We start from the raw sequence: 14,886 nt of genomic DNA on the forward strand, positions 1-14,886 counted from the left end.
CACACAAAATGCTTCTAAATTTTATACTGAGCATGGCCAAAGAAGCAAGGAAAAATAGAGAACAAAAATATAGAAATTCCGATATGAAACTATATCACCAGAACACTTTCACCTCTCAATAGGTTAAGATTTCTCTGAAATAAAATAATCAAATATCGCAAATAAAGATCTTCCATCTTCAGTAGACTTCTTATAACAAAAGGATCAAGTGAAGATCAAACTAATATTGATAAAACGATAAAGGTAAGAACCCAGAAAATTACCCTAACACAAAGCTGGAAGATTATTTTGGAGAAAACTTCAGACATTGACCCTTATGGTGACAAAATAGTATGCCACCCACAAACTTCACTTGCACGTTCATGTACGCTAAGAGAACCGGGTTGGTTACTTTGCCCTCCCCAAGAGAGATTAGTTCACCAACTTTCAACTGAGCTCCACAAGGCACTAGAAGAGTTGGAAGACCCAAGCCTACATGGGTGAGGACTATGAAGCATGAAGTAGGAGATGATGAATGGAGAAGTATTGATTTATAAGCTCAAGATAGAGATGACTGGCGAAACCTAACCGAGGCTCTTTGCGTCAATAGGCATAGGAGGAGGAGACGATGATGATGACTGAATACCAATTGCACAAGGAACCTTGAAAACACTACACCTACCAAGCAAAAGCAGAATTTTCTTAAATCAATTGCAAACTACAATAAAAATATTTTTTCTACCGCAAGTTGTGGTGGACGATGTGGTAACGTCCCTGACTGATGAACGCCAGACTGGGGTTTGAGTTCCGCTCAAACTCATTAGTTTCTTTGGTAGCTACAAACTCACCATCCTTGTGAGATAAGGATTGGGGGGTTTGGGGGAACATAGATCTACCTGCTGAGTCATCAGCAGCCATTGCCTGGCCCACCTTGGTCCTAGCTTGGGTGGAGAGGGGGCTTGGGCGCTGATCATATGTATATATGGTCAGTCTTTAGGGCATTGTCCTGCTCAGTAAAGCAATGTCCCTGTCCCTTACCTCTGCCATTCATGACCGGCATTTCAAAACATTTAAGTGAAATACTATCCTAAAGGACAGACCAAGTTCTCAACCACCTTGAGAGTTGGTGAAAGTTTACACCTAGAATCTGGTGATTCCTTGTGATTCACAATTATTCTGAAAGCACAAACATTGTGACGCAGTTCCGGTAGGCCCTGCTGCTTCCTCCGGTGCCTTAGATGACCGCGGAGGTAGCAGCAGTAGGGGATTCAGCATTATGAAGCTTCATCTGTGGTGGATAATGTGGGAGGGTAGGCTGTGGCACCCTAGCAGTACCAGCTGAACTCGGTTGAGTCCCTTGTCAGGCTGGGAGGAACGTAGAGAGTAGAGGTCCCCTTTTATGTTTTGCTTCATTTGTTGATGTCGGCTACCCCCCAAAATTGGGGGAAGTGCCTTTGGTATATGTATGTACAAACAAATACTGAAGAAATAATAAAATGAGAATAACCTAATGTGGAATAAAGAAAAGTTATCTGTAATGATGAAAAAGCTAAAATTAGCTAAGTCTACCATTACAGACCCTGTGTTCATAAAGTTTCCAAATGAGAAGCCAGGTTTTTATCAGCGCGGAGCCTAGGATTTCCAAAGGAGCATGAGCAGGACAGCTCTCTTGCCATCAGAAGATCTGTTTTTAAATTAAGAGGGGAGTATCGGAGATTCCTCACGACCATGAATGTAGGCCAATGGAACGGTTGGAGAAAATTAAATTTAACATATCTTCCATATTTTATATATAAGAAACATTTAGATTTTTAAAACTGCCCAAATAGGCCTACCTTTTTAATATTCATAAAGATATATTTTTTTCCCATTTGATCCTTACCAGGAGAGTAATTAAAAAATTTTAATATATACTCTTCAGCTAAAGTTTGTTCACACTATAGAGATATATTATTATCATCATATTCTTCCACACACATTTTCTCTAGAAAATTTCAGACAAAAGACTGCAGAGCAAAGACATAAACTAACCTGAAGCCAAGCGACAACATTTTAAAAGGAATCCGAGTCACTCGCCATAAAAACACAAATAATGTATAAAAAAAAAGGTCCAACATTTATAAAAAAGTAAATTTCATGGAAATAGAATAGTACTGAGTAATCCCTACATATAAATTTTATATGGAATGAATTGAGTCTTTCAATCGAGAAACATGCCAAGCGCCATTTTTAAAGTGTCAGAAATCACGATTGAAAAATAATAATAATAATAAAAATAATAATAATAATAATTATTATTATTATTATATTGATAATAATGATAATAATAATGATAATAATAATATAAATAATTTGAAAAATGATATTTTAATTATAAAATAAATTTTTGAATATACTTACCCGGTGAATATATAATAGCTGCAACTCTGTTGCTCGACAGACACATACATAAAAACTCGCCAGCGATCGCTATACAGGTTGCGGGTGTGCCCACCAGCGCCAACTGTCGGCCAGATACCACTCTCGATGTAAACAAAACCTTCAATTTCTTCTCATCCCACTGCGTCTCTATTGGGGAGGAAGGGAGGGTCGTTTAATTTATATATTCACCGGGTAAGTATATTCAAAAATTTATTTTATAATTAAAATATCATTTTTAAATATTTAACTTAGCCGGTGAATATATAATAGCTGATTCACACCCAAGGAGGTGGGTAGAGACCAGAGTTAAATATGTTTACATCGTATAAGCTAAGAGTTTTTTATTTCATTTTGACAGTTATCAATATAACAAAACCAAAATAAATAGGTACCTGGTAAGGAAGTCGACTTAGACGATTACTCTGCCTTGTAAGTACGTCTTCCTTACGGAGCCCAGCGATCCTCTTAGGATGCTGACAGACTCCCAGGAGCTGAAGTATCAAGGGCTGCAACCCATACAACAGGACCTCATCAAACCCCTAATCTGGGCGCTCTCAAGAAATGACTTTGACCACCCGCCAAATCAACCAGGATGCGAAAGGCTTCTTAGCCTTCCGGACAACCCATAAAAACAACATTAAAACATTTCAAGAGACAGATTAAAAGGATATGGAATTAGGGAATTGTAGTGGTTGAGCCCTCACCCACTACTGCACTCGCTGCTACGAATGGTCCCAGTGTGTAGCAGTTCTCGTAAAGAGACTGGACATCTTTCAAGTAAAATGACGCGAACACTGACTTGCTTCTCCAATAGGTTGCGTCCATGATACTTTGCAGAGATCTATTTTGCTTAAAGGCCACGGAAGTTGCTACAGCTCTAACCTCGTGCGTCTTAACCTTAAGCAAAGATCGGTCTTCCTCACTCAAGTGTGAATGAGCTTCTCGTATTAACAATCTGATAAAATATGACAAAGCATTCTTTGACATAGGCAAGGATGGTTTCTTAACCGAACACCATAACGCTTCAGATTGGCCACGTAAAGGTTTAGTACGAGCTAAGTAGAACTTAAGAGCTCTAACAGGGCATAATACTCTTTCTAGTTCATTGCCTACGATCTCCGATAAGCTAGGAATATCGAAAGATTTAGGCCAAGGACGAGAAGGAAGCTCATTTTTGGCTAGGAAACCAAGCTGCAAGGAACAAGTAGCTTTTTCTGACGAAAACCCGATGTTCTTGCTGAAGGCATGAAGCTCACTGACTCTTTTAGCCGAGGCTAAGCATACCAGGAAAAGAGTCTTAAGAGTGAGATCTTTCAGGGAGGCTGAATGTAAAGGCTCAAACCTGTCTGACATGAGGAATCTTAGGACCACGTCTAAATTCCACCCAGGTGTAACCAAACGACGTTCCTTAGAGGTCTCAAAAGACTTAAGGAGGTCTTGCAGATCTTTATTGTTGGAAAGATCTAAGCCTCTATGCCGGAAGACCGAGGCCAACATGCTTCTGTAGCCCTTGATAGTAGGAGCTGAAAGGGATCGTACTTTTCTCAGGTATAAGAGAAAATCAGCTATTTGGGCTACAGAGGTACTGGTCGAGGATACAGAAACTGACTTGCACCAGTCTCGGAAGACTTCCCACTTCGATTGGTAAACTCTAATGGTAGACGCTCTCCTTGCTCTGGCAATCGCACTGGCTGCCTCCTTCGAAAAGCCTCTAGCTCTCGAGAGTCTTTCGATAGTCTGAAGGCAGTCAGACGAAGAGCGTGGAGGCTTTGGTGTACCTTCTTTACGTGTGGCTGACGTAGAAGGTCTACTCTTAGAGGAAGACTTCTGGGAACGTCTACTAGCCATCGAAGTACCTCGGTGAACCATTCTCTCGCGGGCCAGAGGGGAGCAACTAACGTCAACCTTGTCCCTTCGTGAGAGGCGAATTTCTGCAGTACCTTGTTGACAATCTTGAATGGTGGGAATGCGTAAAGATCTAGATGTGACCAATCTAGGAGGAAGGCATCTGTATGTATTGCTGCTGGGTCTGGGACTGGAGAGCAATAGATTGGAAGCCTCTTGGTCAGCGAGGTTGCAAAGAGATCTATGGTGGGTTGACCCCAAGTCGCCCAAAGTCTCTTGCACACATCCTTGTGGAGGGTCCATTCGGTTGGAATTACTTGACCTTTCCGACTGAGACAATCTGCTAGGACGTTCAAGTCGCCCTGGATGAACCTCGTTACTAGGGAGATGCCTCGATCTTTTGACCAGATGAGCAGGTCCCTTGCGATCTCGTACAGAGTCAGTGAGTGGGTACCTCCCTGTTTGGAAATGTACGCCAAGGCCGTGGTGTTGTCCGAGTTGACCTCCACCACCTTGCCACGAAGGAGATTCTCGAAGCTTATCAAGGCCAGATGAACCGCCAAAAGCTCCTTGCTGTTGATATGCATGCTCCTCTGACTCGAGTTCCACAGACCTGAGCATTCCCGACCGTCCAGCGTCGCGCCCCAGCCCAAGTCCGATGCGTCCGAGAAGAGAACGTGGTTGGGTTTCTGAACTACCAGGGGAAGGCCCTCTCGTAGGCTGATATTGACCTTCCACCAAGTCAGACAAGACTTGATCTTTTCGGAAACCGGGATCGAGACCGCTTCTAGCGTCTTGTCCTTTTTCCAGTGAAAAGCCAGGTGGAATTGAAGAGGTCGGAAGTGTAGCCTTCCTAGCGAGACAAATTGCTCCAGGGATGACAGCGTTCCTACCAGACTCATCCAAAGCCTGACTGAGCAGCGTTCTTTCTTCAGCATCTTCTGGATGGAGAGCAGGGCTTGACTTATTCTGGGGGCCGACAGAAAAGCCCGAAAAACTTGACTGTGAATCTCCATCCCTAAATACAGAATAGTTTGGGATGGGACCAGCTGTGACTTTTCCAAGTTGACTAGGAGTCCCAATTCCTTGGTCAGATCTAGAGTCCAATTGAGATCCTTCAGACAGCGATGACTGGAAGAGGCTCTGAGAACCCAGTCGTCCAAATAAAGGGAGGCTCGGATGTCCGATAAATGGAGGAATTTTGCCACATTCCTCATAAGCCTCGTAAACACGAGAGGAGCTGTGCTTAGGCCAAAGCACAGGGCCCGAAACTGGTACACCACATCGTCGAAGACGAATCTCAGAAAAGGTTGGGAGTCTGAGTGAATGGGGATGTGGAAGTAGGCGTCCCTTAGGTCTAGAGAGACCATCCAGTCTTCCTTTCTGACCGCTGCTAGGACTGACTTTGTGGTCTCCATGGTAAACTTCGTCTTTGTGACAAAGACATTCAGAGCACTGACGTCTAGCACCGGTCTCCAACCTCCTGTCTTCTTTGATACTAGGAAGAGACGGTTGTAAAACCCCGGTGATTGAAGGTCCGAGACTTTGACCACCGCTCCCTTCTCTAGCAAAAGAGACACTTCCAGTTTCCGGGCTTGTCTCTTTTCTTCCTCTCGGTACCTGGGAGAGAGATCGATGGGGGACGTCGCTAGAGGAGGTCTGCGTACAAAAGGGATTTTGTACCCCTCTCTGAGCAACCTCACAGACTGTTGATCTGCGCCTCTCTTCTCCCAGGCTTGCCAGAAGTTCTTGAGTCTGGCACCTACTGCTGTCTGAAGTTGCGGGCAGTCAGACTCTGCTCTTAGAGGACTTGGATCCTTTCCTCTTCCCTCTCTTCCCTTCGGCACGAGCACCTCCCCTGCTGGAGGCTCTGCCACGAAAGGGCGGGATAAACCTGGACGCTGGAGTGTCTATCCTAGGTCTAGCAGACAAGGCAGGCAAAGGGGGAGCTTTGCGAGCTGAGGACGCAACTAGATCGTGGGTGTCCTTCTGCACTAAAGACAAGGCAATTTCCTTAACCAAGACTTCAGGAAACAAGCACTTAGACAAGGGCGCAAAGAGTAGCTCAGATCTTTGACATGGCGTCACTCCTGCTGACAGAAAAGAGCACAGAGACTCTCGTTTCTTAAGGACTCCGGACGTGAATGAAGCGGCCAGCTCGTTGGACCCATCACGGACGGCCTTGTCCATGCAGGACATAATAAGTAAGGAAACATCCCTATCGGCAGAAGAGATTTTCCTACTCAGGGCTCCTAAACACCAGTCCAGGAAGTTAAAGACTTCAAACGCCCTAAATATGCCTTTAAGAAGGTGGTCCAGGTCCGAGGGTGACCAACAAATCTTCGAGCGTCTCATGGCAAGGCGGCGGGGAGAGTCTACAAGACTTGAGAAGTCGCCCTGGGCAGAGGCAGGAACTCTCAAGCCGAGAACTTCTCCCGTGGCATACCAGACGCTCGATCTAGACGAGAGTTTAGATGGGGGGAAGGCAAATGCCGTCTTCCCTAAACTCCTCTTGGTCTCTAACCAATCGCCTAACAGCCGTAAAGCTCTCTTGGATGAGCGAGAGAGAACGAGTTTAGTAAAGGCAGGCATGGTAGCAGGAACGCCTAAGACAAACTCTGACGGCGGCGAACGAGGAGCCACAGAAATAAAGTGATCAGGGAACAACTCTTTAAAAACAGCCATGACTTTTCTAAAGTCCAAGGATGGTTGAACTGCTTTAGGCTCATCTAGTTCTGAAGGCTGATCCTCAGGCTGTGGTTCAGCAACGTCCTCATCTGACAGTTCCTCATCCGATAACTGATGAGAAAACGGCAAAGGTGTAGGCAACGGTTGACTCGCAGAGTCCGGTCGCACTAGTGCATACGTGACGGAGCCGGACGCAGCGTCCTGGAACTGCTGAACAGTCTGGGAACTGTCCACAACAACAGGTGCGCGAGGACGCACAGCATCCACCCGAGACTGTTTAGACCGTCTGGGTTGTGCAGTCAACACCATACTGGGTTGCGGAGGTTGACGCACCGCGTCAAAACAAGTCACCTCTGATGGTTGATGAACGTCCTGAACGTCACTAATCGCATCAGTGCGTTGCCTAACGTCAATGTGCGGCTGGAAATCCACACTGGGTCGCATCAGTGGAGGTACCACCCCAACTGGTTGACGCGAGAAAGCTACTTCCACGTCAACAGGACGCACAACAGAACGCTTGGATGGCTGATGGCCAGTAGGTTCAACGGTAACCTTCTCAGCGTTGTAGTCCTCCATCAAGGACGCAAGCTTAGACTGCATGTCTTGCAGTAACACCCATTTAGGGTCTACGGAAGCAGGTGCGGTAACAGACGGGGTTAGCGAATGAGACGGCACAACTTTGCCTCTCTTAGGCGGCGAGCCGTCATCAGATGACGGCAACGGGTCCGAACTGTCCCAGTGGCTACATCCGGGACGTTGGACTTGTCCTGAAGGGACCGACTTACGCTTTAAAGGTCTGGAGACCTTGGTCCAAGGTTTCTTACGTGAAACACCTTCGGACGACGAGGTAAAAATGGGCTCTCTCGTGTTACTTAGGTAGGGGCGATCTTGGAGAGATACGCCTGATACCTTAGAGGGAACGTCTGTTCGCTGATCAAGGCCTCTCGAACCCATGAGTCGTACGACATTGCTTCTCCCCTGGGCTTGGGAGCTTGCAAGAGGTCCCGGACTAGGTGGACGACAGGCACGAACAGACGAACCCTCGGTCGCAACACTGTTCACAACACTTTGCGTAACACTAGGCACTTTGACACTATCCTTCGTGGCACTTTGGCACTTGAGTTCCTTTACGTCCGCCATGAGTTGATTTCGGTCACTTGCTAAAGCCTCAACTCTCTCCCCCAAGGCATGAATAGCACGCATCATGTCTGCCATAGACGGTTCCTGAGTGCTAGGAGGGGGGTTAGGAACAACCACTACAGGGGAAGGAATAGGTTCAGGGGCATGTGGAGAGGAAAAATCTACCGACCTAGAAGAACTTCTCCTTACCCTATCTCTCTCTAGTCTGCGTGTATATTTATCAAATTCGATAAAATCGAATTCCGAAAGGCCCACGCATTCCTCACACCGATCTTCCAATTGACAGGTTTTACCCCGACAATTGGAACAAACAGTGTGAGGGTCGAGAGAAGCCTTTGGAAGACGCCTATGACAGTCCCTAGCATTACACTTTCGAAACTTGGGAACTTGAGAAGGGTCAGCCATTTTGAATTAGTCAAGGGAAAATTCCAAAAAACGATCTAAGTCATCAACAATTAATCCGATTCAAAAAAGAGTTCAAGGATTTATTTGAAGAAAAACACCTATACTGCGAAAGCTCAAACCAAAATAAAGTACTTCACCAAATATGATGGGAAAAACTCCAGGTTCAACAGCGAGTAAAGTACGTCTTGTCGACACGTCGACAGAGAAGAAATTGAAGGTTTTGTTTACATCGAGAGTGGTATCTGGCCGACAGTTGGCGCTGGTGGGCACACCCGCAACCTGTATAGCGATCGCTGGCGAGTTTTTATGTATGTGTCTGTCGAGCAACAGAGTTGCAGCTATTATATATTCACCGGCTAAGTTAAATATTTAAAATTGGCAATTTTCAATCGCGATTTCTGACACTTTTTAAAAATGGTGCTTGGCATGTTTCTCGATTGAAAGACTCAATTAATACAGTATAAAGATTTTATGCCACTTATGCTCTTACACTAATATCAGACATAGTCATTAAAAACTAACATTTCCTTTCTGCCCCTCCCACAATTTTTATTCTTCTCTTCATCTTTCAAACATGTACCCCCCAAAAAAATTATTCTATAGTCAACGACAGTTACATTTATAAGCTTATTGCAACAACTGTCACCTGAAAAGTTGATCGTCTGGATCCCAAATTATTGTCGCTGATAAATATATTTGGCTAGAAGTAAAGACAACAGTAGCAGGACTGTATTTGAAAAGTTTACGACGACTGGATCCAGAACTATCATAGCAAATAAATATATTTGGCTAGAAATAAAAACAACAGTAGTAGTACTATATTTGAAAAATTTACTACGATGGGATCCCGAACTATAATCGCTGGTAAATATATTTGGCTAGAAGAAAAAACAACTGTAGCAGCACTTGAAAAGTTTATTTCAACTGGATCCTGAGCTATCATCATTGCTAAATATATTTGGCTAGAAGAAAAAACAACTGTAGCAGCATTTGAAAAGTTTATTTCAACTGGATCCTGAGCTATCATCATTGCTAAATATATTTGGCTCGAAGCAAAAACTGTAGCAGCACTAGAAGAATTTATTCCGACTGGATCCCAAACTATCATCGCTGATAAATATATTTGACTAGAAGCACAAAAACAACTGTAACAGTAATTGAAAAGTTTATTTCAACTGGGTCCCGAACTATCATCGCTGATAAATATATTTGGCTAGAAGTAAAAACTGTAGCAGCACTAGAAGAATTTATTCCGACTGGATCCCGAACTATCATCACTGCTAAATATATCTGGCTAGAAGTAAAAACAACTGTAGTAGCATTTGAAAAGTTTATTCTGACTGGATCCTGAGCTATCATCATTGCTTAATATATTTGGCTCAAAGCAAAAACTGCAGCAGCACTAGAAGAATTTATTCCAACTGGATCCCGAACTATCATCGCTGATAAATATATTTGACTAGAAGCAGAAAAACAACTGTAACAGTAATTGAAAAGTTTATTCCAACTGGATCCTGAGCTATCATCGCTGATAAATATATTTGGCTAGAAGAAAAAACAGCAGTAGCAACATTTGAAAAGATTATTCCGAATGGATACCGAGCTATCATCGTTGCTAAATATATTTGGCTAAAAACAAAAACAAGTGTAGCAGTTACTAGCAGGTATCATAGTGGGTTGAACCTGAAAACTAAATTCTTATTATTTGCTAAAAAGATTACAATTGCCAGAATAATAATAATGCAAATACTAATTCCAACATAGGCTAAACAAACATGCACTTTTAAAGAACAGTGCGTAACACTTTAAACAAGAAGACAAGTGCAGGTCTTGGCATCTATTGAAAAGACAAAAATCAATATAGCAACAGTATATCCTTAAAAGCTTAAGAAAAAATAAATCAAAACATAGAATCTAAAAGTAAAAAATGGTGCTAATTATAGTCTTAGATTTAGAACTACTTAGGAAAACTTAACTAAAAATATTCAACATACAGTACTCTGATATCTTTCCAAATAGGCTACTGTATACATTCATAATGCACAGATACAAAGAAAAAATATTCAGTACATGATAATTGATATTCAGCGACACCAAAATAACAATCAAGTGCAAAAAAAAAAACAAATGAAGCTCCAACTATTTTAAGAAAATAGGAATATGCAATATCTTGAAGTGTCTCTTCATAATCTATATATGACAGATCTATTTAATGTTACCGATCTTAAGATATTTTATAATCTTCATTCATTATGTTTCATCTCCTTTCCTCAGGGGGCTATTTTTCCCTGTTGGAGCCCCTGGGATTATAGCATCCTGCTTTTCAAACTTGGGTTGCAGCTTAGCTTGTATTAACCCTTTTACCCCCAAAGGACGTACTGGTACGTTTCACAAAACCCACCCCTTTACCCCCATGGACGTACCGGTACGTCCTTGAAAAAAATGCTAAAATTTTTTTTTTTTCATATTTTTGATAATTTTTTGAAAAAATTCAGGCATTTTCCAAGAGAATGAGACCAACCTGACCTCTCTATGACAAAAATTGAGGCTGTTAGAGCAATTTAAAAAAAATATACTGCAAAATGTGCTGGGAAAAAAATAACCCCTTGGGGGTTAAGGGTTGGAAATTTCCAAATACCCCGGGGGTAAAAGGGTTAAGAAAATAAGAATATGCAATATCTTGAAGTGTCTCTTCATAATCTATATATGACAGATCTATTTAATGTTACCGATCTTACGATATTTTATAATCTTCATTCATTACGTTTCATATACAGTAGTTTACTTCTTTATCTCCTTTCCTCAGGGGGCTATTTTTCCCTGTTAGATTGAATTGAATTGAATATAGGATTTAGGCATTAAGCCAAGCACTGGGTTTCCCTGTTGGAGCCCCTGGGATTATAGCATCCTGCTTTTCAAACTTAGGTTGCAGCTTAGCTTGTATTAATAATAACTTTAGATACATGCCTCTCAGTGCAGTAATGAGACACAATGGCAGTTGGTGGCAAGAGGCAAAGTAGTGACCAACCAGACTTTAAATTTCAATCTCTGCGTCACATCAGTTTAACATACACTGTCCTCCAGATTGTTTTTAGTTTTAGTGTGTTTTAAGCTGTTCTCCTCAGGATTTGTTAACCCTTTTACCCCCAGGCTGTTTGGAAATTTCCAACCCTTAACCCCCAGGGGGTTATTTTTTTCCCAGCACATTTTGCAGTATATATATTTTTTAAATTGCTCTAACAGCCTTAATTTTTGTCATAGAGAGGTCAGGTTGGTCTCATTCTCTTGGAAAATGCCTGAATTTTCTCAAAAAAATTATCAAAAATAAGAAAAAAAAAAAAAATGTATAGCATTTTTTTGCAAGGACGTACCGGTAAAGGGATGGCTTTTGTGAAACGTACCAGTACGTCCTTTTTGGGGGTAAAAGGGTTAAGCTGTCCTCCTCAGGATTTGTTAACAAATACTGCATATATTGAGCACGGAAATAGTTCCTCGGCCATCATGATCCACCTTCTCTCTGTCTTGAGTTGAGGACAGTACTGTGATCTAAGTAAATGCTGTGAGTTATGCAAGACCATTATTGATTCCAATGGTTGTCAACCAAATTGAAGGTTCCATACACAAAAGGAAACTTTCTTTCAGTTCATGAGGAATTTCATACCACTGAAAGACAAATTACTATTCTTTGGCTTGATATAGAAACCAAAATGTGTAGATTATCACTATTTTGGCAAATAATTATGACTTGATAAGCCTTTATTATAAGTATGTCCATAAAGAATTCAAACCACCAATAAGACAGTCCTTTACATATAATGCCAAATGTTGAAAATTAAATAAAATAATCACTACATCTAACAAGAAATACTGCACAGTATTATGAAATCACTTACTAGTAACTGCCTGTAAATGGTTGAATTTTAGAGGGCTAAACTTTAAATTACTGCACTCTTATAACTAACAATATAAAAAGTACTCGAAGCAACGTTTGGCTTAAGTGTCTTTTAAAAGTGGTGTTCTAATATCTTTTTCTTATTGTTCACTCAAGTAATAACACATCAGAATACCAGCTGCAACATGAGAGAAAACTACAAAGTCTACTTGCAAGGATAAAAGAAAACCAATAATAGAAGATCAAATAAAACATGCATGCAAAAATTAACACTACCAGCATAAAAGGAAATAGCATACAATATTTACCACAGCCTTAACTACGATAACGTAAGATAATACATAGTGATAAGTGCTCCATACAAACAACATTTGCATAACAAAATTGTGAACCATAAAAATAAAACAAAGGTAGCTTAAGGGGCATACTGTATATATGATAAATCTTCAACGAAAAATGTAAAATATAAAATGCAGTACTAAAAATATAATAACAGCAGCCAAGTACATGACAGTTTCTTTTAAAAGGGACCTAAGACTACCTTTGGGTCACCGGCGGGACCTTTGTACATCCTCCATACATCACCATCATCCGAGTATTGCACCATATACTCGGTGACATACTCCCTCGTATTTTGTTTCCCCTGAGTTGCTATCTGGGATATACTATGCAGATCGGGTAACTCCACTGTTAGATACTGATAGTAGTTGTTCTGGGAGGCGGTCCAAGCTAAGTCGTCTGGAAGGGGCACAAATGGACATCCAAACTCAGACTTAATCATAATGAAAACAAATCCCAAAATACTTTAGGGCAGTCGCTACCATGTGGAAGATAGAGAATTATGCAGTGCATTAAATCTAAAATTTCTGAAAACGAATTGATAAATTAGTAGATTCTATGAATATACAGATAAAGTTGAAGAAGAATAATAGGAAACCTCTGGAAAAATTCTCCCTCTGCAGTTCCTGTGACTATTTGAAAAAGGAAAAAGTGATAAATGTTCGGAAACTTAGGAGTTATCATAACAATTTCTTAGGTCAACATGCTGTAACATCCAAATACAAATACTGTATACGAGAGGAAACATTCCCTGCATAGAAGGTAATCTAACTACAGCAATACCCATAACAGCAGTGCCATAAATATCCTTTTGTATCATACGATTGAAATAGAAAAAAACTTCTAGGACATCAGTAAGATAATCCTGTGCACACCATGAAACAGATACAGTGCAACCGTACAATTTCCCAAAATGCATTTCCATCGTGTCCAATGAAACCGATGGGAAAACCTAAGAGCCAAAACCTGCCTGATTACAATGCAAAAGCTTCTTAAATAAACAAGTCATTCATGACGGCAACCTCCAAGGACATAGGTCGTAGCAGTCCATCCAGAACGATGCCAAAAACAATCGGCTCTAAAATCAAATCATGCAGCTGATATCAACCTGTTCTTACCTTCCTTAGCTGGGGATGTTAGCGGAGCAACTAACGATACATCCACAAAATGCAATACGCAGTTTATTAAAAACTTTATTCATACATTACGAGTGTTGACTTACCCACTGACTTCCGTCAAAGCCTTTCACTATGGAGAACAGAGTTCCGTCCTGACCAAACTCCAGGATGTAGGCAGTGACGTACTCGTTCGAGTCCTTCCGACCCTGGGTGGCGATAGCGGTTATATTCATGGTGTCGCCCATATCAACTTCAAGATACTGAAGGTAGTCAGCATTTTTAGCTGTCCATGCAGTTGGTTCTGTTTAGGAAGGAGGCTAAGGCTAACTGACATTATCTACAAAACCATGCACAAAAAAGACTGTATCAGATGCTACAGTTTTATTTTTAACCCTTTTACCCCCAGACTCTTTGGAACTTTCCAACCCTTAACCCCCAGGGAGTTATTTTTTTCCCAGCACATTTTGCAGTATATTTTTTTTTAAATTGCTCTAACAGCCTTAATTTTTGTCATAGAGAGGTCAGGCTGGTCTCATTTTCTTGGAAAATGCCTGAATTTTCTCGAAAAATTTTCAAAAATATGAAAAAATTAATTTTTATGGCATTATTTTGCAAGGACGTACCGTTATGTCCATGGGGGTAAAGGGATGGCTTTTGTGAAACGTACCAGTACGTCCTTTGGGGGTAAAAGGGTTAATAAAAAAAAAACCTGTCAACAAAAATAGGTAAAAATATACACATTGCAGACATGCGCATTACTCAATAAAATTGCAATTATCGCCTATTGCTCTAAAAGGGAGTTCGTTAGTTGTAGCATTCAAAAAGAAATTACCGTAATAAAAGTTTAGAAGCATAAACTGACTTACATAAAAATAGGTTAAACTTTTACTATACAAAACAGTATTTTTACTAAAATGCTTATCCAGTAGTCAAGTCTGTGCAAAACAGCCAAAAGTATACAGTACTTGCAAACAGGCAAAGTAACAAATTTCAAATTAGCGACTCCATTTTTTTTTCTTTCGAAATGCGTATCAGCAAAGGTTCAAAATTTACATGCAA

At 41.3% G+C, this 14,886-nt stretch overlaps 1 protein-coding gene across 2 annotated transcripts in view; it reads right to left on the reverse strand.

The window, feature by feature from the left end:
• Nucleotides 1-14,886, reverse strand: part of Nrx-IV (neurexin-4) — an 85,729-nt gene that overhangs the window by 59,890 nt on the left and 10,953 nt on the right. Inside the window, exon 3 of one of the 2 annotated variants that reach the window (XM_068389500.1) lies at nucleotides 12,912-13,108. In XM_068389500.1, coding sequence (XP_068245601.1) covers nucleotides 12,912-13,108 — 197 coding nt within the window. Of the gene's footprint in view, nucleotides 1-12,911; nucleotides 13,109-13,931; nucleotides 14,129-14,886 lie in introns of both variants that reach the window. The other variant, XM_068389499.1, reaches the window with a different exon arrangement.

Source organism: Palaemon carinicauda, chromosome 16 (genome assembly GCF_036898095.1).
Source record: "Palaemon carinicauda isolate YSFRI2023 chromosome 16, ASM3689809v2, whole genome shotgun sequence".
Taxonomy (NCBI): domain Eukaryota; kingdom Metazoa; phylum Arthropoda; class Malacostraca; order Decapoda; family Palaemonidae; genus Palaemon; species Palaemon carinicauda.